This window comes from Phoca vitulina, unplaced genomic scaffold (assembly GCF_004348235.1).
Source record: "Phoca vitulina isolate PV1807 unplaced genomic scaffold, GSC_HSeal_1.0 scaffold1, whole genome shotgun sequence".
NCBI lineage: Eukaryota > Metazoa > Chordata > Mammalia > Carnivora > Phocidae > Phoca > Phoca vitulina.
In genome coordinates, this window is record NW_022589704.1 from 101,596,642 (window position 1) to 101,623,263 (window position 26,622).

Below are 26,622 nucleotides of genomic sequence, written 5' to 3' on the forward strand. Positions count from 1 at the left end.
GACCCCCCCAACCCCATGAGGTTATGATCCTGAGGGTCCAAGAGTCCATTCTCAAGGGCGAGAAGAGAAGGCCAGCCAGTGGGTGGGGGCAAACACTCCCTGCAGACTTTCCAAAGCCTTGCGACTGCTGGTGGGAAAGGGGACCTCTTTGGATCCCTTGCTGGCCCCTGCCCCTTGGAAACAGGCTTGCCGGGTGTTGTGGGGACAGAGGCTGAGGCATGGCACTGTGGGGCCCCCAGCTGGAGCTCTCCGTTTGCCCCGTGTATGCAGTCATACAAGCGGGAGTCCGGGCTGCCCTGAGCCAGGATCAACCCATGTCCTGTCGGGGAAGGGAGAAGTTCAGGTTCCTGGTTCAGGAGGCTGGGGTTGCCCTTCGACTCCCCATGTTGCTTATGGGGTCCTTCTCATCCCAGCCTTGCCCTGGGGCTTCAGAGCAGACCAATTCCAGCTGCTTCCCGCCCAGAGGGGTTACCGAGACCATCTCGTGCTGCAGTTCTCAAACCTGGCTGCCAATCTGAACTCGGCTGTGTCTTAAAGATGCACGTTCTTCGGTCTAGTCCCAGAAGTTCTGGCTCTTTCAGGCTAGGGTGAGGACTGGGTATCTGCTTGTTTACCTACAGGCCAGAGTCTGGGGACCACCGCAGGCCACCCTGCTTATTTTATACCCAAGAAAATAGGCCCGGAGCTCTTTGTTGCCATGCCAGAGTCGTCCAATCAGCAGGCTGTAGGGCTTTTTCTCTCAACGATAACGACTTCGAAGTATGGGGTGTTAAAAATCCCCTGCTTCCTTTTTATCACCCATTCACAGATGCAGTGCCCACAAGTTGACCTAAATCTGTCCATATTCTCAGCTTGCGAAAGGGAATGAGCGTATGGAACGAAGACAGCTACCACGTCTCAGCCACAGGAAGGACGGTCCCCTTCTCTCTCCTCTTACCTGACCTCTGACCTCCGTGACCCGCAGCACCTGCCTAGGCTCTAGAGCTGACCACCACGAGTCGCTCCCCTGCAGATCACTTGATCTTGAGCTGTAGTTGGTGAGCAGGGTTCCAGCGTCACGGCCCAAGGCCACCCTGAGAGACAAGGAGAGAGGAGGAGGGGGTCCTGCTGGGGACAGATGGCTCTGGGGCTTAGCTATCAATTCATGCAAAGTCAACAGGCTGGCCCAGGTACTTTAAGAAAAGAGGAAATGCCAGCTGGTGGGTGCAAGGACCTCCGCCTTCCACCATCATCTGCACACTTTGTCGCGCGTGCAAATTACCCAGAGCCCCCTGGGAGAGCTGTTAAGGTTGTCTGAAGCCACCTCGTCCTGGGGACTGCATATTAACGGGGATGTTTAGCCCCTCTGTTGGTGTGCTTCACTTAAGACAGTAGTGCTGTTGCTGGCTGAGCTCCTGAACTTTCTAATCTGGGGGGATTTGAAGATGGCTTTTCCCAAGGTCAGTGTTAAATAAAAACTGCACCTGCTTGTCGTGAGATTAATAAACACACAGCCTGCGTCGTCCTGGGCCCCTAAGAGCCCTGTCCTCAGCCAGTCACTGAGGAGCAGGAAGATAGTCATATTTTCTTCTTGATTCTTGGCCCCACACCACTAGGTTCATGGTTCAGAGAGGACTGGCTTTGTGTTTCACAAAGAACGTTCTCTTCCCTCAACAAATGCGCGCACTTCTGTTCAGAGATTCGTGGAAGAAAGGAAGAGCGGGCGGAAGGGCCTGTCTGCCTGGCTTCTGGGCTGAGATGCTGGGTGGGCCCAGGACTGCCCACCAGAGGCCTTGTCCTCCCCCTCACTGGAGTCCGAGTTGGCCTTTTATCTCCAGTGAGTGCTCCTTTTTTTTTTTTTTTTAAAGATTTTATTTATTTATTTGACAGAGAGAGAGACAGCGAGAGAGGGAACACAAGCAGGGGGAGTGGGAGAGGGAGAAGCAGGCTTCCCGCCGAGCAGGGAGCCCGATGTGGGGCTCGATCCCAGGACCCTGGGATCATGACCTTAGCCGAAGGCAGATGCTTAACGACTGAGCCTCCCAGGCGCCCCCAGTGGGTGCTCCTTTAAACCTGCTGTAGCTGACCAGTACTTCAGAGCAGCTAGGGAGCGGGGAGACACGGAGCCCAGAGAACTCTGGGACTAGGGAGTTTGTAGGGCAGCTGGCCCTCCTCCCTTAGCTGTCTGAGGACTGGGTGGCAAATAGGTGTGGAGCCTTGGCTCATGGTGATGTAAGTGTGCCTTTGAGACCCCTGTGGGCAGCCGGATGCTGGGGCCAGGCTAACTGAGGTGCAGTCCCAGCAGCCGGGGGCCAGCCCTCTGGATTATACCACTTAACCCTTATCAGCACCCTATGAGGAAGGCAGCTTCGTCACTCCCACTTGCTAAGTGGAGAAACTGAGGCACAGTGTGGTTGCCTGCTTTCGCTAGCAACATCCTCCTAGTAAGTAGCAAAGCTGTGACTGGAACCCGGGCAGTTTAACCCTAGAGGGCCCCTCTCTGCACTGACCCTTCTGCTAAAGACTCTCCCGGCTCCGAGGTCTTCAGATTCCCAGCTCTGGGAACGTGCTCTGCGGTGTGGGACAGACAGCTCATTTATAATGGAATCTGGCCTGTAAAAGTTTAATGAGGAGCGTGTCTGATAAGCCGGCCTGCTCTTTGATCAGTGCTGAATGCCAGCCCCTCGCAGAAGAGGAACTGCCTGGCTCTGGGCTTTGGAGAGAGCCCGTGTGGTCAGCCCAGGGCAGGAGGGGCCCTGGGAGTGAAGCAAATCTTGATGTGCAGAAATGAGGCGGGTCTGCAGTGGGGGAGGGCATGCAAAGCAGGTGTGGGGAGGGGCTTCCTGGTGGGAAGGTCCTGCAAAGTTGAGAGGTGGTCTTTCTGGTTCTTCTCCTGTCCCACTGGGCCCCCATCACCTTGGCATAGCCCATCCCACACCCCCAGGATGTGGGCAGAATGGGGTAGGGCCAGGGTTCAAATCCTACCTATGCTATTTATACCCTCTATGTCCTTGGGCTGGCAGTTTAACATCCCACGAGCCTTGGCTTCCCTATCTCTAAAATGGGGATACAAGAGTAACCCATGGGGTGGTTTTGAGGATAAGGTGAGGGAGTATGTATAAAGCACATAGAACAGCCCCTGCTACGTAGTGAGCACCGGACAGTGATTTGCTCTTTTCACCCTTGTGTCGAGACCAGAAGTAAACTCACATTTCATTCCAGGCACCCTGCTGGGTGCTGGGCAAATGGCATCATATCCAGTCCCCCCAGCACCCTGTAAGGTAGGTGATATTCTCCCCATTTCATACAGCAGAAAACTAGAGGTTCCCAGAATTTAAGAACTTCCCAAGATCACTCAGTAAGTGAGAAGTGATGCTTAATCCTGAGCTTTTCTCTGTCCCGTGATTGTCCTTGGAGAGGAAGTGGCATCTCCTTGCAAGTCTTAGGGCTACAGGCAGTTATCCCTGCTGGCAGACAGGGGAACGGAACAATGATCAATCCAAAGGAAATAATCACTAAGAGTAAAATTTCAGTTATGGGATAGATTGGCCTTTGAGGTGGGGTCCTCTCCCAGTGCACATGTCTGGGGTGTCCACTCTGGGTGGAAGCTGATGCCAGGGCCCAGAATGCATTCATTCAGCCTGGTTCCTGGCTGCTGGATTTACCATGTCCCAGGGGCTGTCGCTGGAGGTCACTCCTGCCGGCCTTAGTCAACACCTGTTGAGGGGATTCTTGAGCAGTGCCCTGCCCCCGAGGCTTGCTGCGGTTAGCACTGCTGCGTCGCTTACTTGCCCTGGTGCCCACGGAGATGAAGAAATACGCTGGGCACCGTGGGAGCCCCTTCTCCCATGCTCTCCTGCCGGGAGCTGCGTTTCTGACACATGAACTTGACCTGCCCTGCCCAAGCAAGTCAAGTTTAGCTGTTGCTTAACTCAGATGGGGAAGTTCTTAGTGCTTATTCCTCTGACGTCAACCACCCCATGCCTAGGAGGGGCCAGCCTCGGGCCAGGTGTTGGGGATCCAGGCCCAAGGAGGCCCAGCCTTGCTGCCCACACATATCTTATGGTCTTGGAGGGGAAGGAGGAGAAATGGGGCAGTTACAGAGTGGTGTGCTAGAAAGGGGGGCGGGGAAGCCCGGGACACTAGGAACCCAGGAATGGGAAACGTTTACCAGGAGGAAGGCATGGGAGGCCTGTCTCTCCCGATCCCACCCCTCGCCCCAGCCTGCCGTGGGGCTCCACGGTCTTCTTGGGGTTGCCCCTGTTCCAGTGCGGGGCCTCCACTCCCAGGCCCACACAGATGCCAGTATGAAGAGGAGCCCTTTCCAGTGCACTCACTAATGGACTCAAAAGTTTGGTAAAAATTGGCCGCACACCCACCTCTAAGAAGACTTTTATCTAAACTATTTGAGATTATCCATCTCGTTTTGACAGGCATCCAGGAAAGGAAATTCCACAACCGCTTTGGCAGGCGAGGCCAGAGTTGAATTCTCACTGTGGAGGAGTTTCCCTGTGTGTAGCCCACCCGCCTCCCTGGACTTTTCTCATGGCTTAAACCCAGACCCCGAGGGCAGTGTAATGAAACCCCTCCTTTTCCTGAAGGCTCCTCCTGCCCCGAGACCACATGTCTCATTCCTTCCATGGCTCCGGGTCCACCCCCCTTGCATTTGCCCTGTGATAGGACAGTCCCCATAGAGCCGTGACTTTCTGGAAGCTTCGGCTCAGCTGTGCTCAGCCAAGGTTGGCTGTTCTTACAGACAAAGGCCTCCCATCCCCAGAGGTTAACCCACACCACAGGTCACTTGGAGAGGGCCTAATCCGGGCCTGGTTCCCCCAGGGCCTCTTCCCCGGGGCCAGCTGTGTTCCTGCCTCACCACCCCCAACACATGGCTCACATCCAAGGTCTCTCCCCCACCCCAGCGCTGTGCAAGTCATCACTTTGTTAGGAAAAAAAGTCTCCTTGATACTTCCCTCTTGTCTTTTATGCTTTTTTAGTTTTTATACTTGAAAAAGCCCATAACCTTCCTATCCTTCTGTTCCAAAGGGACAAAAATGTGATAAAGGGTGGGCAATTGAATTAACCCCTCTTGCCTGTGTGGCTAGATCTTAACCAAGTCCATGTATATGGCCTCCTTTGTAGGCGCAGTTTTATAACCTAATTTCCCTACCAAAACATCAGTGTTTACTTAGTAAGAAATCTGCTCTTTGTCAGCTGAAAACAGTGATTTCTTTATTATGGCTCTGGTAGGGAGTGACAGCTGAAAGTTGGCGCTCGGCTAGGTCTGCTGGAGTGTGCGGGTCTGTAATGGGAACGGGGTGAGCGGAGGGTCGAATGGACTGCCTGTGTATAAAGACGTGTGTCGGCCGCAGAGCAGGCCTGTCGGATGGGCTGGGGCTGGCCAGCAGGGAGCCTGGGCAGCAGACGGATGGGGAAGCCAAGAGGAGCCCACTAGGTGGCAGGGAGACAACTACTGAGCCCCCAAAGGCTTCCCGGCAGCCCGCACAAGTTCACGACCAACCCTGCGGTCGCTCCGCTCCCCACCACAGAGCCCCCCGTCCACTCAGCCAACTTCGAACCAGAAGCCAGCCCTCCTCTTTAAGCTTTAGGCTCATTTACTATTGAAGACACACAAAAGGAAGAGCGGAAGCATGCTTAAGATATAAAGAGTAATGATATCATACACGGTCATTCCCTGCCCTGCCTAAGGATTGGGGACATGCCAGCACGTTTGGGGTCACCATGGTCCTGCCCCAGGGGCTCCCCCTCCCGCCAAGCTCTGGGATTTGGAGTTTCTCATCCTCTTGCATCCATGACAGTTCCACCTTATGTCTGACTCCCCTAACAACACATGGTTTAGTTTTGCTCTGTGGGCTGGGTATAAACAGAATCATTGCAAACGGATTCGTTGGGAAACTACTGTCATGGGTCAAATTATGTTCCAGAGGTTCACCCATCAATGCCTGAGACTCTTATTCATGAATTCTCACTACTCTGGGGCAGTCTGTATTGACAGGCATCTGGGATGTGCCTGTGTTTTGGCGATTCTGAACATTATTGCAGTGAACGCTCTCGTACCGTCCTCCGGGTCCCCTGGACAGCTGGCTGTTCCTTAGAGTAAATGCGTGTCCAGGAGTGAAATTGCTGAGTCATGGGTTATTCACATTTTACCCCCAGATGTTGCCAGACTTTTGCTTGGCTGGTTTTGCCACCAGCAGGGCTTGAGGGCTCGGCTCACTCCACATCCTTGTTACCAGGGTAATGTCAGCAACGTTTAAATGGTTGCCTCAATTTTGGTATCTCCTGTGATTTGGATTTTCTATGTCCCTGATTACTGATGAGGCTGAGCATCCTTTCCTGTGTTTATTGGCCAGTAATGTTTCCTGCTTGCGAAGTGCCTTTGGAGTTATTTTGCTCATTTCTGTATGGAGTTGCCTTTTTCATATTGATGTGAACAAGCTTTTTATATATGAAGGCCACTCGTTCCATAATTAGTTATCTGTGTTGCAGATATCCTCTCTCAGTTTGTGTTTGTTTTCTTCACTCCCACAGTGAAGTGTCTGGATGAAGAGAAATTCCTTGTATAACCCAGGGCAGGTTATCGACATTTCCTTAAGGTTTTTCCCACACATTCCTCTCCCATCAGCTGTGTGGTCTGCCTTTCAGCTCCTGGACTCTGGTAGCTATTCCCCGATATGACCTGCTCTTTGTTCAGCTGTCCTCCTGCCTCGGAACACCAGGCCTGCCCCACTCACTGCCTCCTTTCCATTTCTCTGTAAGAGTTGAGACACAGTTTCAGATGCTACCTCCTGCAGGAAGCCTTCTCAGATTGCCCCCAACGGAGCAAATGAATTCTTTCCCTCCCACCCTTCTTTCTGCTCTGGTACCTTGTATACTCTTTGTAGGCTACAATTAGTGTCCACTCTCCTCCATGACCCCAGAGGTCCCAGACCCATGATTCCGTCAAGGCACTGAGGTGAACTATAGGCTCAGGGGGCTGTGATTTCCTGAACTCGTGGCTGGATCTGGGGTACTCCCCCAGGATCATCACCCTAACAGCTTGTCATCACCGCAGCCTCATGGCAATTGACGTACTCTGCTGGGATCTGTGCGAGTATGGGTTTAAGGTGAGCCCTGGGAAAGTCGGAGTTGACCCAGACACACCTGGCGCGGCACTTGTCAGTCGAGTTTTTGAATTCCTAGGGGTGGGGTGCTCGCTGAGTCTTCCTCAGACCCCCAGCTCCCCACCTGATTCCCTCAGGGCCCACGCTCAGTGAACGTTGGCCGACCGACCGAGGGAATAATGCTTGAACACACAAACAAATCAGCGAATGGCTGGATGCTGTGGTCCCAGGCCCTGTTTACAGTGAGCCTTCTTGCTGATTTACAGAGCCTCCCCACGTGGGCAGAGTGCAGCCCAGATGCATAGGAACATGCCGATGGTCGCAAAAAAAAATGAATCGGGCTCTGATTTGGAGAGGCGCGGTTCTCCGGTGCTTTCCAAAAGAATTCAGTGTACATCTCTTTCCAGTTGCAAACCCCTTTGGTGCATGTTGAAAGGGGCTTGATTTCTGGAACTTTTAAAATTAATATATGGAAGGCGTGGTGAGCAAGCTTGCCAACGTACAGTTTCACATACCCCAAACCAACCAAACAAACAGAAAACTGAAAAACAAAACCCAAACCAACAAACAAAACCCTCGCCGAAGAGATTGAACTCCGCCCAGAGGAGATCCTTGGAGCCCTATCCGCTAGTAAGCCTAGGGCAGCGGGCACTGACCTTGCCCTTCCGGGATGCCCTGGAGAAAACAGACACATGCCTGCCCTGCTCAGCCAGGCCTGGTGCTAAGGAGCCCCAGTTTGAGGAGGAGAATAGCTCAGAGCAGGAAGGCCAGTTTCAGGGTATTTATTTCCCCTCTAGCTGATCAGCGGGCCCAAGGCCAACTGCCTAGTGTTTCTGAGAAAGTGGGTGCCAGGCCCCGAACAGCTGGGCAACAGCAGAGGGGTCACCGCCTCCCCACTCTGAGCCCTCTGACTCCACCCATGGCCCTGTGATCCTGGTGGGTGGTAGCATCTCAGCCCAAAGGCAGGATGAGGACATGCGAGCCAGCGGTCCCTGGGGCGGGAGGGGTTGGCGTGTCAGGGCCGTGTGCACGGCGCGTTCAGCTATGGGGAGCCAGTGACCGTGTAATCCGGGCAGCAGGGGGGAAGGCACGCTCCAGAGCCCTGCGAGCATGCTCAGAAGCCCTCCCAGCGTGGAGGGGACTCCCCCCTTCCCTGCCAGCTTGCCGCTGGTGGAGCATCTCCCTGGCTAGGCCACTCCAAGGAGTAACACACAGGCCCTGCTCCCTAAGAGTTGATGGTCTCAGAAGAAAGGCAACTATAATAATGATGGTGATGTCAGTCCCTCCCAAGGGCCTCCTCCACACCAGCACAATATGCTGTGCATACTGGATTAGCTCCCAGCAAGTTGCCACGAAACTCAGTGGCTCGAAACAACAGGAATATATTCCCTCACAGTTTTGGAGATCAGGAGTCTAAAATCAATACTGTTGGGTCAATACTGCAGAGGTTGCTTCCTCTGCAGGATCTAGGGGGGAAGCCATCCCTTGCCCCTGCCATCATTCCTTGGCTTGTGGCCACATCCCTCCAGCCTGCGTCCCCATGGTTACACAGCCTCCTCCCCTTCTGTGTCCCTCTGCCTCTCTTTTATTTTTTTTTTTTTTTTTTTTTTTTTTTTGTGAAGGGTTTTTTGTTTAATACATCTGAAAAGAATGCATATACAAAGAATTGAGACATGAGAAAGCATTGGTTCAACACTAATGAATCTACAAGAATTAGGATTTGGGGAAGGTGGAGATTACCTAAACATTTTTAAAAATTGGAAACTGCAACCAAAATAAGTAGATAAAATCCCTATTAACACTTATGACGAGTCTTCATAAGACTCCATGATTTTTTTTATTAAACTAGAGAGCCTTACTAGCTACTCTAGGGTTCCTCATATGTAAAACAGAAATAAGGGGATTCCCCTGACTGGTCCCCATGTTGTTAAATGTTCTCCCCACCCCCACCCACACCCCCAGCTTCTTCATGAAGCAGGTCTCCATCCTCCCAACTTGAAAGAGGATGCACATCATTCCATAGACATCTGTCTCCTAGCGCCACCCCTCACATTTCCTCAATTTACCAGGTCTTTAGCTGTGTTCTAGGAACACCGTATCATACACTATTAAGCTGGACATCTATGCTAAGCATATAAGACAATGACTGACAGGGAAAAAAAATGTTTTTTAATTACGTACTCAATCCATTTGGTGTATTTCAAAAGGTGCAATACTTTTCTTCATTTATCAGTGAAAGAAGTTAGAAATTAACTTCAAAAAAAAAAAATCAGCAAATGGCAAACAAATTTCCTTGAAAGTCACAGTCACATATATAGTGCATCCTAGAAAAGAGGAGGGGCAAGACAGGTTCCACCCACTTTCATGAGTTTCATCAAATACTGGGCCTACTCAAGGGTGGAGAGAAAAGGCAACTTTCAAAAAGGAGTATGTTATTAAATGAGGCATTTACTATACTCCTTCCTAAGAGCACCAGGTGGGGAACAAGTTTTCTAAACTAGATCTAGGAAGTGGAATGTGGAATCAATCCGTCCTCCTCCCCTTAAGGGCTGTCCAATGGTTAATGAATTTAAAAAACATGACTAAATAAAAACAAACCCCACACACACTCCCCGCACCCCACCTCCCTCCCCCGCAAAAAAAAAAAAAAAAAGAAAAAAGAAAAACAAAACAAAACAAAACAAAACCTAAATGTCCCAGATCATTCTCCAGAGTGGATGGAGCCCAGGAGCAGCTTCAACAACCCAAATTAGTCTGTTACAGAGTCATCACAAGCATGCCTTGCTTTTAAACAAAAACAAAAACAAAAAAAAAATTGAAACAACAAAACAAAAACTAGTACTAATCACTTTTCTGACAATACACAATTACTCAAATTAACTAGTAATGAGAGGGGGAAGGGGACCATACCTACGGGCCTTGTCTCACACGAGTGCATGTGGGTAGGTGCAGGGCATTTGTCATTATTGCAAAAACGAATTTTAATCTTTAATCTTTAGTTTGATTTAACATTGCTTTTAGTACGATGCTGACTGACACCAGCTGTGCGGAAAGGGCTCTGGAGAGATGTTCATAGCAGCACACACCTGCGGCTCTTCTTCGGTTCGGGAGGCTCCAGGGCAGCCAGTATTGCTTCGTCAAATACATTCTTTAGGCCTTTCTGTGTGAGTGCAGAACACTCCACATACTTGACGGCCTTCAGGTCACGGGCCAGCTTTTCAGCAGTCTCTGGAGTGATAGGCTTCTGTTTGTTCTTGGCAAGTTTCTCAATCGTAGAGGGGTCATCTCGGAGATCAATTTGGGTCCCAACAAGCAAGAAAGGAGTCTTTGGACAATGGTGAGTTATTTCAGGCACCCACTTTTCCTTCACATTTTCAAATGAGGATGGAGAGACCACTGAAAAACAGACTAGAAATACATCTGTTTGTGGATAACTCAGCGGTCGTAATCTGTCATAATCCTCTTGCCCTGCAGTATCAAAAAGTCCAAGAGTATATGGCTCTCCACCAATCATAACTGTGACTGCATAGTTGTCAAAAACAGTCGGTACATACTCAGATGGAAATTTGTTTGTTGTGTAGGATATCAGAAGACATGTTTTACCAACGGCACCATCGCCCACAACAACACACTTAATTGTCTGCATTGCTGAAACAGTTTTGTATCCACTTTAAATATTTCAAATTCGATGATGACCTCAGCTTCTCCGCCGGGGCGTTGGCCCCCTCTGCCTCTCTTTTATAAGGACACTTGCTCTGGCGTTGAGGATCCCCCTGATAATCCATAATCTCCTCATCTCAGCATTCTTACCTTAATCACATCTGCCAAGTCCTTCCTTTTTTCCTAATATAGTAGTATTAACAAGGGATCAGGAAGGACACGGATGCATCTTTGAGAGGTCAAGGTCAGCCTGCCATACTTGCCTCCCCTCTGCTTCCCACTACATATTTGTAAGAGCACCATTGCGATTGCTTGTTGTAGCTAAGCTCACAGGTTCAGAGAGGCGTGTGAATTGCTCCAAGCCACACAGCTAGGAGAGAGCTGAGCTGGAACCCAGGCGTCCTGCCGCAGTGCCTGCACGCTGGACATACTCACTGCTTCATTCGCTCATTCTTCCAGTCATTCGTGCAGCGGCCGCACGTGGAGCATGCTCCCTGAGCACCTGGTGGGCACGGGAGCGGGTGTGGGGAGAGCAAGTGAGCAGGAGCTGTGGACCCGGAGCTTGCTCCCTGGCTGCCCGTTCAAGGGGGAGACAGGCCCCGAGTGAGCGCCTCATGGCAGGTGCCCCGTGCTTGGCCAGGATGGACGGGCTCAGGGTCCAGGGAAGGAGCCGTCCTCCTTAGGCGCGTCTCACGGGAGCCCCGACCTCCACGTGGGGTTGGGAGGCTTCTGGAGCAACCTTCTGAAGGAGATGTTGAGGGTTAGCTGGGGACAGGGACAGGACCTGACTGGAGGAGTGGGTGTGGCACCTGCCCAGAACCCGAGCGGAAGCCATGAGTGGCATACGGTGTGTGAGTGAGAGAGGCAGGGGCGTGACTACGCAGGATCGCTCCTGGTGCCACTGAGGCCTTTGGTCACCCCAAGAAGCAGGTCCGAGCTGAGGTTTGTAGGCCTGCAGCCCCAAGTGACTGGAGCCCCCCTTTCTCATCCTCAGCAAAGGCCCCTAGACCAGGCCATGATAACACTGGGTCCTGGGTTCAGTCCAGCTGTGCCGCCGAGCTCACCATCGCTGTGCCCTTGCTGCTTTGGGTCTCAGTAGTGCTGTCTGTGAAATGGAATGCAAAGTGTCCATTCCTGCCCATTTCCGGCCCGACTGACCTGCACAGAAGGTCTTAGAACAAAACCATCAGGAGCCTCTCTGGGTTGCGAAGGGTGCTTGCTTCTGGCTCCTGGCCCCCCAGGTGAGAGAGTCTGCCCCAGTGGCTCATGCTGAGTCTGGATGAGTCAGCACCCCTCAGCTCTGCATTGTTCTGCCTCTCCAAACAGCACCATGGGTGGGGTACCGGGGCCCCATCCCTGCACTTCCTCCCCGCCCCTCGCCGCGGTAAGGAGCGCGTTGGTTCCTGCCCCTGCGCCCTGGCTCAGGCTGCACTGGGGGTCAGATGCCCTCCCTGCTCCTCCCATCAAGTAGTCTTACCCCTCCAGCCCTGCGGGAGCCGTACACCCTCGAAGGCCACATCCACATCCTACTAGCTCCCCGGGATGGCGCCCATAGCCGAGAGCGCAGGCGTGCTGGCTCGGGCCCAGCCACTTTGGTGCTGAGGCACCTGTGGCTGTGTGAGGTTCTCATGGCCATGGCTTTGCCTTTCATCTGCCTCCAGAAATCTTGAGCCAGCACGTGAGGAAGGGGCCAGGACCTGATGTTGAAAGACTGGGCTGGGTCCACTCCACACTCTGCAAGTCTTCTCTTTGCTCATCCATTAAATCTGAGAAAGGACATGGGGAGCACCGGGTGGGCGTCTACTGGGCACCCGGGGCTGCACTGCCCATGGAGCCCATGCCGTCCCACCACCGCCCTCAGGCAGGCTCCACCGCCCCATCCCACAAGCCAGGATGCAGAGGCTCCGGGCGGAGAGCACACCCAAGGCCCACCGTAAGTGACAGAGCCATCATTCAGACCCAGGAAGCCCAGGCTCCGGCCGCAGGTGTGATCGGCTCCCCTCAGCCTGCACCCCACCCCAGCTAGGGTGGGCAGGAGGGCCAGCGGAGGGGATGTCCGCAAAGGGACACCGAGCTGAACCTGTCAAGGGCAGAGACAGCGGAGGCAGAAGCTTGCCTTTGGGTGGACAGCAGGGGATGTCCAAGCGCCGCACCTGCCTGGTGGAGGCAGAAAGGCCAGCTTCCGTTCCTCGCTGCCACTTAGAGCTCTGCAGCCTTGGGCAAGTCTCGCTTACCGCCTTGCACCGCGGTTTCCCTCTGCACCGAAACCTGCCTTGCAGAGTTGCATGTGCTGCGTGCCGTCGGCGTCCGGCGGAGGCTGACCACCCCGGGGGCCGCAGCTTCCCTGCCGCAGCGGCGCGTGAGTCCGGAACAGCCACCGGCCAGTGAGGTCGCCGCTGGCTCGGCCCATTCTCTCGGTCCTCTCTCCCCTTGCCTACCATCCTGGTCTTTGGGCCTGGCCCTGAAATCTTGCCCAGGGGCTGGGCCAGGCCCCCCTCCCAATAGGGAAGGGAGGGGAAGGTCGAGGAAAGATGCTGCTCCAGAGAGGCCCTTTCGTGGCCCTGCCTGCAGCCTTCGGGGAGGAGGAGGCTGGCCCGGCCATGCGGCCAGCGCCCCTACTAGGAGGAAGCGCAGGAGCCCTCGACTGCCCAGGAAGCTGGGCCCTGCCACAGGCCACTGTTGCCTGTCCCCAAAGTGCTCGCACGTGCACGAGCGCGCACACACCCGCACACATGGAGGCAGGTGGCCGTTACTCTTACCCAGAGCCCCCTGCTTCTGCCTCACGCCCACACATGGAAGGGCCCCCACAGCTGCCCTCAGCAGCCTCAGCGGCCCCAGGCAGGTCACCTGGACCCTCTCCTTCAGTCCTGCGGGCGGGGACGTGGGCAGGCCCCGGGAACAATGGCTCCGATCTGCCTTGCAGAATGCTGGGCCCCGGATCGCTCTGGGCAGGGAGAGGCTGTGTTCATTAAGGCTTGCCTTGGCAGTTGCCTATGATAGAAAAACTCAGCTCAAACAAACAAGTGTATTGGCTCAGATGAATGAAAAGGCCAACGCAACTAACTTCCAGTGAAGCAGGATCTGTACTAGGGGCTCAATTCAAGAACCGGAGCCCACATCTTCCAGCTCTGACACTCTGTATCATCTTCAGTCTTGGCCTCTTCCCTTATGGTCCCTGGCAGCTCCAGGCTTGCATCCTACCTGCATAGCAACTCGTGTGGACAGAGAACCCTTCTTCCCCAAAGAGTCCAGCCAAAGCTGCTGTCTTAGGCATATGCCCATCTCTGAAATGATCACAGTACCCGGGAACATGGAATGCGCTGATCAGCTGGGCTCAGGTCACATGGTCCCTAGCCCCTGGAGAAGAAATGAAGTGGGTCCAATATAGATCCAGCCCCAAGTGCTCTGCTCCCCCATCCAGGCATAGCCTTTGCACACACATATCCTTATACATCAGCCTTTCTTTGTGCATGCTGCTTCCTTTCTTAGTGTCATACACTTTCTCACAAACTCCTATTGATCCTTCAGAACCCAGCCCAAATGTCACCTCCTCTGAGAAGCTTTCCTTTATGCTTACATGCAGAGTTAGATCATTTTTTTTCCTCTGAGCGGGGCCTTTATAAAACTGCCCGATGCTTACCTGACCTGTGGGTCTGCCTCTTGGGCTCTGAGCTCCGTGTAGGTCCTGGGCCCAGAGCAAGCGCCCAGGACGACTTTGTCAGGAATATGAACCAACAGACCAAGGATGGTGGAATCAGGCTCAGATGAGCTCAGAGTCGGACCGCAGGGGAAAAAGCAATGCATAAGGGTAACGAACAAGGGAAGCTGTTGGCAGCAAGGCTGGCTTGGCCAGTCCAGTTGATGGCAGCCGGCAGGTGTGTGAGTGTACATGCATGCATACGACAGAGGAGAACGTGAGCATCTCTTAAAATGAGCTCACGCAGTTGGCCCCTCCTCTCACCCTCAAGGCTACCTCCTCGAGTCTCTGCCCAGTTGCCGGAATTCAAGGCCAGGACAGGCCACAGCCGAGACCTGGGTTGGGCCCCCACGGCCAGTGGTGTGGACATGCAAGAAGAAAGGGAAGGGGTAGCTGGGGGTCAGCCTGAAGTGCTGGCTCAGATTTCACCAGCAGACATCTTTCCTGGGGTCAGCTCATGAGCACCGGCAGCACCCAGCATGCATGGAACTTTCTGCTGGGCCCTAGGATGGACCCAAGAGGAGCCCTGTTCCCGGAAGGACCTGCCTTGAACGTTGGCAGAGTTGGTGTGATGGTCGGGGCTGCTGGGGAGCTCCCTGCTCCCCCATGTGCATTAATGATGCTTGGAATTCTGCCATTTTAGATTCATTCCTTTTGCTTGGTTTGGTCTGTCAAAATGATAACCTCTTGGAACATTTGTGCCCCCTGATCCTTATCAGTCATTGACAACACAGTGGGAGGGAGAGGTTCCAACTCCCTCCTGAGAGCTGGATTGGCTTGTGCGTGGTGATGGAGCGGGAGTGGAAAGGAAGCTGAAACAGAGTGGGGAGAAAGCTGTTCTGCTCTCAGGTGTTGCCCTTGCCTGACCCTGCGCCCCCGCCGAGCCCTGCTCGTGGGAAACCACAGTCATCAGGAGCACCCACTTCTCTGCCCGGGGAGGGCAGGCACAGCATAGGCTGGGGCCCAGACCCACCTGGGTCGGTGGTGGTCCCACTACCTGCTATCTGAGTGCCCTTGGGCAAGGAGGGACCTAGCCTCACAGGCTGTGTCCTCATCTGTAAAATGGGCATGAAGCGCCTTCTTGGTGACTTTTTTATTGAGATTAGCCTTCCCGGAGGAGGTGTCTGGATAGTCATCCACAGCTGTGTTGGCTGAAGCTCCTGTTGTCCTGGGTACTGGGTGTCCTGGTCAGTAGATGCTCCACCCCCGAGTTGACTTGTTGCAGAGAACGGAAGGGAAGGGGGTTAATGCTCGCTAACCCCCTGCATGTGCCCCACCCTGGGAGGCACCGGAGAGGGGCAGCATGCTGGCCGAGGCCACCCAGCTAGGTGGGAAAGATCAGGGTTCGCGGGAGAACTGGTGCTTCCGAAGGCACAGGCGGTGCCCAGATGCCAGCCCCGCCCCACTGCTTCCGGGCCCTGGGTTCCCCCCGTACAGCCTCCAGAATCCAGGCCTGCTCTGCTTATGAAAGAAGAGCATTTGGTTGTGCCTTCATGATAGGCTCTGCCGGCCTCGCTCCCACAGCTCCCAGGCCTAGCAGTGCCGGCATTCCTGGCGCTGGGAAGAGCAAGGGGCTGTTCCGTGTACTCCTAATCAGCCCCGGGAGCTGGCCTGTCTCACCAGCCATCCCTATGGAATCTGCTTTGGTCCGGAGGCGGTGGCCTCTCTCAGCTCCGCGCCCAGGGAAACAGGGAGGCCTTCGCGGTGTTCTCTGTGGGGGTGGGGCGGCCCCTGGGCTGAGGGGAGCACCAGCCGGGGAATGAGGCAGACTCTGGTTGAGTCTTGGCCTGTGTCTCTCTCTGGCCACACAGCCTGGAGGGGCGACTTCCCTCTCTGGACCCTGAGTCCTCCCGGGCGATTGTTGGTGTCAGAGTTTTCACAAATATTCCAGATGGACACGCAGCCCATGCTTCCTTGGAGGCCGGCTGGACGCCCCTGCCAGGAGCTCCAGAGGCTCCACTCTGAGCCCAGGGTCTGAGACAGGGCCCGGGGGGCGCTGGAAGAATGAGCTCCCTGTTCCCCTGGTGACCTGTGATGGGAAGAGAGCCACAGAGTTCACTCCCCTGAAGGGTGATAACTGAGGTATGAAGACAAACGTCCCAGTTCCTCCATGCGGGTCCGTCCAGGCCCAACTGCTAGGTTGGGTTGGAGTCCAGCCCCCGCCAGGGCAGCCCCCGCGGTGGTGTGCTTGTTGCCATGACAACACGTCTCCAGCCTCCTGCTTTGGACACTCATCTGGCCAGTGGAGTGGGGGTCCCCTTGGACATACCAGGGCTTCTGTGGGCCCTAAATGTGTTCCTTTAACTCCCCATGTAGTCACTGGTTTGTCTCATGAGGCCTCAGCTGTTATCAGTGTGCCCTACAGGGAGACCCTGGTGCCAGAGAAGCTTGGGCAGGCCACTTAGGGCCACTGGCTTCAGTGACCACAACCCTGGCCAGTGTCCTGTAGGCCCTGGGAACCCACCCTACCTTGAGTGTTCGGGGGACGACTAAGGGATCTGAGGACAAGAGGTGCCTCACACTGTTCTCCAGAACACTCTGTGTTTATTGAAGTATGCTCAGCCTTCCGGAAGTTTTACCTTCAATCCCAGATCTGTGCCCAGGAGTCAGACAGAGGTCTCCTCCCTGCCCCACAGGCCCGGCCCATGGGTGATATTCTCCGAGTATTGTCTTCATAGAACACCTGTCTTGTTGTAGGAACATGAGTGTCCATCCTGCCCCGGTCAGCATGCCCGAGGTAGCGAGACAGACCCTTGGTGAGTAGGTGAATTAGTCTGGTTCTGTTCCCCCCACCTACGCTGGGACACATAGCGCCCCTGCCTAGAGCAAAGCCGTCCCTGAAGCCCCTTGCGCTGAATGCAGTTCCCTCCAGGTGGGCTGGCCTCGAAGGGCGGCCTGTGAGTGAGAGCAGCTTGGGGCTATGACGCATGACTTATCCCAAAGACTCCCTTGTGCCAAGCTCAGTGGCTGGAAACAAACATGTGGCCATCACTGCTTTTGAAAATCCCTCTGGGGGATGCTAGTTCACTACCTGCCAGGTGGTAGTGTGTAGAGGTACCTCAGACAGAGCCCAGTTACCTGAGAGATGGACCCGTCAACCTCAGACCAGAAGCAGGCACCTCCCAGAGGTAGCAGGGAGGAAGGCGCCGAGAGCTCGTGCAAGGACAAGGGGCTCCAGGGAAGGTGTCACCGAAGCCGCTCCCTCCCCTGGGCTTACAGGGCGGAGAAGGGGTTTGCCTGACAAGGTAGAGGACGCGGGAAGGCCCTCGAGCCCAAGACTCCGTGTGCACAAAAGCACAGCAGTGTGGAAGAGCGGCCTGGCAGGCTCGTTGGATCTGCACGCACATTGCAATCACATCTGCAAAAGCGAGAAGGAAATGTAGCAGAATGCTCACATCCTCCAAGCGGGGAGTTTGTGAAACCCAGATGTAGAAACATCTGGATGTCACCTGTTTGGGTCCTGGCACGCCCCGTGTGGCGGGCACGGGTTTCGAGCACTCTCCCACATAAGCAGTAATGCTCTCTGGTTCGCTCCAGCCGGTGGACAAACCATCCCCGCTCTGAAGTATTCTAACGCTGCCCTTGCCCACATCCAAGGTCACTCCCGTGGGGCGGTGTGGAGGGCCTCCCGGGCACATCTGGGTTTTGCCCTCCAAGTATGGCGCTAATGCTGTAATAAGAGCTCTGGGCTATTAATGGACCGCTGTGTCTCACGCACCATTTGGGGGACTTTCCTCTTCAAGGCAGCCCCAGGAAAAAGGCACTATTATCTCCGTTTTACAGTTGAAGAAACTGAGACTCAGCAGAGGTTAAATGGCTTGCTCAGCGTGACTGAGCTGGTAACGGCTGAGATCCTAATGCAGGTTTGTCTGAAACTCTTTTCTTGGCACTACATCGGATCACAGAGAGACCCCGTTTTCTGAAAAATGAAAATTATATTTTGGTGAATCTGGTCCGCAGTGACTTAGCTGTGGTTTCATAGCTACGTCTCCTCTAAAGCCCGATTTTTCTCTAATGGGCAGGTTTTGGGGTAGATGACCTCAGAACACCCCAGCGCTACCATGCTAACAGCTGCTTGGAGACTCCGAGTGGGCAGGCCTAGAGTAAGGGCCCCATCGTTGTGCTGACTGGAGCCGGTGCCCCCTTGAAGGCTGAGCAGGGGACATGGGGGTGGGCTGCAGCAGTGCCAGCTCGGGCCACAGGGACCAGGCCAGGTTCATGCCTGACCGCTGGTGGGCATCTGAGAAGGCAGGCTCTGTTGGCATCAGAAGGAATTCCATGTAAGGAGAGCTAAAGGAACATTCTAGAATCTTAGTTACGGCTCATCATTTGAGAGCTCTTCTTGAATCCTGCTCTGTTCCTTCCCAGCCAGTCCACAGCAGCGACTGTCCAACTAAACCCCAAATTCTCTACTTTCGGGGCCTCTCCCGATCCCTCTCCTTCTTTCCATTCTGTTAGGAATACGAGCTCTTTGCATCTTGCCCCGGTACTAGTGTTTTCTGTTTTTCATTCATGTAGAAGGCATGTCTCTGTTCATTTAACAAAGATCTGTGTTGCTGCCATTTGTCCAGCCTCCTGCAGGCCCTAGGAAATCTTGGCACATGCATGTGGCCCAGTGAGCCTGTGGTCCCGCAAGTCCGACCGTGTGTGCCGAACACTTCATCGCCAACACCAGACCAGCGGGCGGCCCCAGCAGCCTGTAGGCGCCTTCAGCCTGCGTGCACTGGCTAACGTATGAGAATTCGGACGCATGAAGGGTGCCCGCGCCCACTGCTCGGCAGGGCTCCCCGCACACACGTCCTTCTGCAACAGGCCATGCCTTCTGACCCCGCTCCTTTGTCTCTGCAGGCCTCCTGCCCTGAGTGGCAGCCCTGTTATCTCCGACATCTCGTTGATCCGGCTTTCCCCACACCCCGCCGGCCCTGGGGAGTCCCCCTTCAACGCCCCCCACCCATACGTGAGCCCCCACATGGAGCATTACCTCCGTGCCATGCACAGCAGCCCCACGCTCCCCGCGATCTCTGCAGCCCGGGGTCTCAGCCCCGCTGATGGTGAGTAGAGCTTGGGGTGCTGGGGGAACCATGCCGCTAACTTTAACACTGTTGACTCCCCAGCCCCCCAGCCCCTGGGATAGTGAGCAAGTTGACATTCATCCCCACCACCCTGAACAATGGGTTTTTCCATAAATGAATGGGGAAAGCCAAGAGGATCCGCGGAACATTGGTTTTTGTGCTCTTTAAAGAGCTGTTCAGAAGCACCCTTTTGCATGCAAATTATATATAATAATGATAAGATATTAAGGCAATAAACCAAAATCTGCTTCTGGTTAAGTAAAGGGGGTGTTGGATCGAGGTGTCACCTGGGCCCCCAGAGCAGCCGGAAGGCAGAGCCAGGCTGGTTTCTGCCTGCATCTGCTTTATGTGCCCCTTGTAGGTCAACACGTGGCCTCCAAATGGCACCCCAAGCCTCCACGGATGAGCACCGGGGGCTCACTTGTGTCCCTCAGCTCAGATGCTTGAGAGAGAATTGATTGGCCCAGCTCAAAGATCAGATGGTCACCCCATCCAGTTAATTTGTGACAAGAAAGGGTAGGTCACATAATACAGATAGGGTTTTCAGGTCTAAAATTTAATACTTCAAAAAAATTTAATACTTCCAGCCCCATCCCCACTCACTGATACACATATACGAACACACTCACACTGGATGGTAGTGAGCACATTCGGGAGCTGGCCGTGCCCATCCTGTCTTCCTAGGAAATGTTCCCACCCCACTGTCCCATGCCACCCCCCCACGGTGCCCAGTAGCCACTTTCTAGTGCAATTTTCAAAAAGCAACCAGGGGGCACCTTCTCAATCTGCCCACTGAAATTGTGCCTCTTGGTCCAGGCAGTTCTAGAAGACATTTGCACTCCAGAGCCCATGGGCAGAGGCTCCAGGAAACATGATCCCAGTGGGTCCCTTGTCACCACCTCCAGTCCTCACCAGGGGGAATGTGCCCTCCCCCACTTAGTGGCTATGACCAGGAGCTGGAGCCGAGTCCTGGACCTGAGAGGCTCAGGTTGGAGTTTCACAAGGAAAAGGACTCTGGCCTCTGAATGGACAGAAAATCTCCCTGAAGCATCGGGCTCATCATTCTGAAATCTGTGTGGGTTTTCTGAGTGGCCTTGGCCGAGTGAGGGTGCCCTGAAGGATCACGCCGCCTCCACACTGAGCCACCGACTCCGGAAAGTGGGCCTGGGCTTCTCCACGTCATTTCCTGATGACCCAGCCAGCGCCGGGCTGGACCAAAGTTTGAGGATGCAGGCCAGGATCCACATACTGCCCTGACCTTGAAGCTCGCACGTGGTGTCGTGGGCTGGAGGCTGCCTGCCCCTGGGAAAGATGTGTCCACACCCTAATACCCCGAACCTGAGAATGTGGCCTCGTTTGGAAAAAAAAGGCCTTTGCAGATGTGATTTAGTTGGGGATTTTGAAGTGAGGAGATCATCCGGGAATGTCCGCATGGGCCTTAAATACAACGATAAGTGTCCTCACAAGAGACATAGATGGGAGTACAGTGCAAAGATAAGAGTGATGTGGCCATAGGCCAAGGAAGCTGGCAACCCCCAGGCGCTGGAAGGAGCACAGGACGGATGATCCCCTAGAGCCTCTGGAGGGAGCTTGGCCCTATGATACCTTGATGCCATAGGGTCTGGCCTCCAGACTGTGAGAGGATGAAATTCTGTTGTTTGAACAGCAGTTGGCTCCACGTCTGTCCTCACTCGTCACAGCAGCCCAAGGAAACTAATATGCATGGTGACGGGGTTCCTACGGAGGAGGCAGGACGTGGCAGTCCTCCCGAGGCGGGGGTCAGAGGGCCCTGAGAGATGTCTCTAGAAAAGACAAGGACGCTGTAGTTTGAGCTGACCGCGGTGTAGCCCGTGAAGAGCTAAGCGGTGAGACCGGGCTGCCCCTGAAGAAGAGACTTCCATTTGTGGAGCACTGATTCTATGCGTGATTTCCACAGAAACATCGCTGGGGCTCCTCTCTCTGCCACATATCCCAGCCCCAGCCCCTTGACAGAGGCGGCATGAGTTCAGCACCAGAGGGCACTTGGCTAATTTGCAAGGCCCTGACCTTCGCAGGGGATGGACCTGATACCTGATACCCAGAGTCCTCGCTGGCCCCGAACCAAGCCCCCAAGTGGATAGAGACAGCATGTCAGGCTCACGACACAGCTGTGCCAGCCCCAGCTCCTGCCCACATGAGGCCCAGAAAGTTCATCAGCCATCAGAGGCCATGTCTGACAGACCGTAGTGTGCTCTGAGGACAAACGGGCGCTCCAGGGAAGGCTTCAGGGAGGAGGGGGACAGGAGGGCATTTCAGGCATGGAGAGGGCAGGCAGGGTGGGGCATCACCCTGGTTGCAGGCCAGGCCTCTCTAGCGGATACAGCAGGGGAAGGGGAAGGGGAGGAGGAGAAGGAGGGGGCTGGCTGCTCACATTGACTGGCTTCTCTCTGCCCAGCGCATATGAGATCTTTGCTATTTGCCAAGACTAATAGCAGAGAGCGCCAGAGTCCTCATCTGCCAGTGGAGGATGGTAATGGTGGCCCTCCGCTCACAGTGTGTGGGGACAGTGACCCTGAGAATGAATGTGAGTCCCTCGCCCAGCAAGTGCTCAGCATGACACTGGCTGTCACTCTCATTTCTCATAGTAACTTGAGTAGCGAGTATTATTCCCCCCATTTTATGGATGGAAAACTGAGCCCCTTCCCAATTTTGCACCGCTGGTAAAAGCCAGACCTCTCGATGGGTTTGCTGGGTTCCAAGCCAGGTGCCGAGGCACCCCGAGTGCCAGGCCCCGTCTGGAGGCTCCGGAGTTCGTCCTCCCTGCCTCCTGGCCGAGCCTGGGCAGGGGCAGGGCCGGATGCAGGGCTGGAGGCAGACAGCCCCGGGTTCTGCAGCTGCAGGCCAGGCCGGGAGCTTTATCTGGCCAGGTCCCCGCGATCTCGCCTTGAGTGTTCAGGCCAGACTGACCTGGCCCAACTGTCGACCACCGCCGCGCCTTTGTTTGCGTCTTCTTTTCCTTTGAAGACTCTGCTGGCCTGTGGACCCTGTAGGCCTGCAGCTCTGGGCTCCTGCGGGGCCTGCAGGGGGAGGAGGGAGCACTTGTTTACGGCTTTGGGGAAATGGGGGCATGTGGGCTCTGGTTCCCCATCAGCAGAAGCACAGCCCCCCCAACGTTGTCTGCTCAGTGGGGGGAGGGGACCCAGGGGCAGAGGACCGACCAGCAGGCACTGGGGAGGTAGAGGGGGGACACAACTCAGGCCATGTGCGTGTTTCTCTCTTTTTTTTGGCCACATCCTGACGGCTTCTCTCTCTCTCCCTCCCTCCTGCGCACAGTGGCCCACGAGCACCTCAAGGAGAGGGGACTGTTTGGCCTCCCCCCTTCAGGCACCAACCCCTCAGACTATTACCACCAGATGACCCTTATGGCGGGCCACCCTGCACCCTACGGGGACCTGCTGATGCAGAGTGGGGGTGCTGCCAGTGCACCCCATCTCCACGACTACCTCAATCCAGTGGATGGTGAGTGCTGGGCCCGGGTGGGGGCAGGGAGCGGGAGGGAGATGGCGGCTGAGGAGGGAGCTTGCTGCTCCTTTTGGAGGTGAGGAGCCCTAAGGGGGGATCTGGGATCCCTGCCATGACTGCTGTCCACAGGGGACTGAGTCTGAGCAACTCCCACAAATACTTAGTGAGTCATCGCAGGCCAGGACGTGTTTCAGGAATTGCAGACTAGGGAACAAAACACGCTCATCTCTGCTTTCATGGAACTTAACAGCGCAGTAGGGAGAGACAAACAAAGCCAAGAATGGGGTAAGAAGCCCCGGGTGGAGTGGGGGTGCAGTCTTGAATGAAGAAATTGAGAAATCCTCCCTGGGAAAATGATATTCAAGCAAAGAATTGAAGGAGGTGAGCAGTACAGAAATATGCGGGAAGAAGGATCCAGGCAGGGGAAATAGCAAGTGCAAAGGGCCTGAGGCAGCTGTGTGCCCTCTGAGCTCCAGAAAAACCCAGGAGGCCAGCATGTCCGGCACACAATAAGTGAGGGACAGGAGTAGGGTGCAGCCAGAATTCCAGGGCTGGTCGTGCAGGCTGGTCGGGGCTTGGTAAGACTTTGTTTGGCTCGACCATGATGGGGCCCCTGGAGGGGGTTGGACAGAGGAGTAATGAGATCTGACTTATTGTTGAAAGGAATCCCACTGTGGCTGCTGATCTGAGAGTAGGTTTAGGGGCAAGGCGGAAGCAGGAGGTCCAGTTAGTAGAGGTGGGGAGAAGTGATCACGTTTTAGATAGAGCCACAAGATTTGTTCCCAGACCGGATGAAGAGTTAGGAAGAAAGAAAGGCATCAGAGACAACACCAGGGGCTTGGGCCTGAGCAAGTAGAGGATGGTTGTCAGTGATGGAGCTGGAGGCTGCAGGCAGGGCCCGGTGGCAGGCGGGAGATCCAGTGTTCTGGGTAGATAAAGTTCTTGTTGCCCATAATATACCAAGACTTCCCCTCCCACCAAATACTATCCTAATTTCACAGGGGTGCCTGTGGCCGCCTGACCATGAGCCCCTGGGGACAGCATGGAGCTCCCCCCTTGGAGGAGGGAGGAGGGGGGAAAGGCTAAGTGCCCACCTCCCCCAGTTAGCACCACTCCACCTGCTGTTGCTGGAGCCCAGCCCAGAGATACCCAGGGATCCAGGGCCATGGAGCTAGGACCCCAGCAAGGAGCAGGCAGGTGGCTTCGGCAGATTTATCCTCCATCCCTGCCTGGGAGGGCTTTCCCACTCCCTGATGGTAGGGAGCACTCGGGCCTGTGGAGCGGGGGTGGGGACGGGCTCCAGACGGAAGTCCCGATGCCTGTGGCTCAGGGTGGGCCCCTGCACCCCTCAGCCTCCTTCCGTCCCCCAGGACTTCCTGTCCACCTCAGCCCCTGCAGCTCCACCTTATTGGCTGGAGCGGAGCCAAGCCCCTCCCTTCCTCGGGCCTGGCTGAGATTTGGTCTCCTCTGGGACATCTCCCCAGAAGCCTCCTCTCTCTTCTCCCCTCCTCTGGATCCTTCTTGTCTGTCTGCCCTACTCACCTCGCACATACAAGAGCCACCTCGTGTGGTTCCTGAACCCTGCTGAGCCTTCTCTTCCTCTCCCCCACTGGGGAAAAGCACTGGGGTCCTCCCAACACCGGCTCTCATCCCATGTCACCCTCGTCATGCCCCGAGGGCTGCCATCGGAATCTGACTCCCGGGTCTGTCCCTCCCCTGTGCCTTCCCCAGGATGGAGTTCAGTCCAGGACTACACACAAGTGTGGGGTGTGAGATAAGGCCTGGCCCCTGAGCACATGCCCTCCTCCTCTCAACAGCCCCCTGCTGCTCCCCATAGGGAGTGGGGTGGGGTGTCAGCGGCTGGTGAAGCTGTGTGTATATGCCACTTGTCCAAATTAGAAACCAGACAACGGGTACAATACAGTGCTCAAATAGCCATGTCCGAATGTCGCATCCTCCCACGCACGGCCTGCCTCCCAAGGCCTCCGGGTGGCCGGCACGAGGCCAGCGGGACAGTGGGCAGACACAGAGAAACCACGGCCCAGGGGTCTGGTCAGGCAGGTGTCCCCAGAAGGCAGGAGAGGCCGAGTGAGCAGACATGAGCACCTGCTGCGTGCATGTGTCAGAACCATCTCTGTCCTGTGCCTTTCCATACATTCTCTTCTGTGACTCCCCTCAGCCACCTTCTGAGGCTGCAATTCCTATCTCTACTCTCAGAGGAGCAAACGGGGGACACGTGAGTTGCCCAGGCTGTGAGTTGGGGTTTCAAACCCTGCAGCACAACACGTCTGACGCCCCGAGAGCTGTGACCTCAGGGGAGGGCCTGCAGGGCCAGATGCGTTCCAGCTCAGCCCAGAGCAGCCGCGCCGGAGTGGGGTGCCCCGAGGCGGGGCCATGGGAAGGGAGTTTGGGTAGTGAGCCTCAGGCACGTCTAGGCCAGTGACTCTCTGCACGCGTCCCCACTGTGGGAGCTGGTCCAAGGTGGTGGGGACACTGGATGGGGTCCGGACAGCGATTCCCAGCCCCGCGTGCCGGTTGAACTAGACACACTGTTGAGTAAGATCGCGTGTATGCACTTGGCTCAATGCCTGGCGCGCAGTAGCCGCTCATCAGTACTCGTCCCATTCTCTTTCCTCGAGTAGTCTTTTCCCTCTTCTGTATCTTCCCGTCTGGCGGGACTTTTGTCTCTGTCCACCCCGTGCTTACCCCAGTGCCATGACTCCTCCTGGCCACCGCCCCATGCCTCCCATTGGTCCCAGCCCCAGGTCTGCCACATCTGACTTGTCAACCCCCGACCCCCCGACCTTCCTGTGATTTGCCGCCCTCCCTGCACTGCCGTTCAGCTCAGGCTCCCTCAGCCTCCAAGCTGCCTAGCAGGGATCTTGCATCCCCTCCGCCATTCTGTGCCCCCATGGCTTCCATCACCCTCAGGGCAAGATTCAGGCTTTATAATGTGGCTTAAGTGGCCTTCCCCTCCAGCCTCGTCTCCCCCGCCTTGTACACCGCCTTCCACCGCCCCGCTCCATCTGCAGCCACCTGGACAATGGCCGGGCACCTTCTGCCTGCAATGCTGCTCCCTCCAGCCTTGCCCAGCTCAGCCCTGCACCCAAATCCAGCCCCAGCTCAACCGCATCCGCTCTCGAGTGCTCGCGCTCCTGCCCTTTCCTCCTGCTGGGTGCTGCTGCCTTGTTAACAAACCGGGGAGCCCTCCACGTCCTGGAGCTTGGCTGCCAAGGAGCAGGCCTCCGTGTTTGCAGAGTGACTGTTTGAGTGAGTGACACTTACAAAAAACCCCAGGATGGAAAGATGCAAACTGATTGGGGAAGACACTGTGCTGGGGCAAGCAGCTGCCGGCTTGCAGGCAGCCGGGGAGGTGGCTGGGAACACGGCCGCTTTGTTCTCAGGGGCGCTCCGCATTTGGCAGCATCTGGGGCTGAGCCGGAGCAACGGGAGATGAGCTCACCAGTGGGCGTGAGAGCGTCCAGCTCACGTCGGACTCATCACACCCACCCACCATCCTTTCTCCACCTCTCCTCTTGGGAACGCGATTGGCTCTGGGGTGCAGAGGGAAGCGTCCATCGAGGGCCCGAGC

The 26,622-nt window shown here is 55.4% G+C and overlaps 2 protein-coding genes across 2 annotated transcripts in view; one reads left to right on the forward strand and one right to left on the reverse strand.

Moving 5' to 3' along the window:
- The window catches only part of GLI2 (GLI family zinc finger 2), a 248,450-nt gene that overhangs the window by 190,531 nt on the left and 31,297 nt on the right, over nucleotides 1–26,622 (forward strand). Inside the window, exons 4-5 of the mRNA XM_032412168.1 lie at nucleotides 19,306–19,508; nucleotides 22,842–23,027. Coding sequence (XP_032268059.1) covers nucleotides 19,306–19,508; nucleotides 22,842–23,027 — 389 coding nt within the window. The remainder of the gene's footprint in view (nucleotides 1–19,305; nucleotides 19,509–22,841; nucleotides 23,028–26,622) is intronic.
- LOC116636997 (cell division control protein 42 homolog) lies at nucleotides 8,719–10,817 on the reverse strand. The gene has a single exon (XM_032412179.1). It carries the CDS (start codon nucleotides 10,744–10,746, stop codon nucleotides 10,171–10,173), a length of 576 nt encoding a protein of 191 aa, XP_032268070.1. The 5' UTR covers nucleotides 10,747–10,817; the 3' UTR covers nucleotides 8,719–10,170.

Excerpts from the sequence above, each read along its gene's own strand:
- LOC116636997 (XM_032412179.1), bottom strand. The coding sequence starts at position 10,746 with ATGCAGACAATTAAGTGTGTTGTTGTGGGCGATGGTGCCGTTGGTAAA.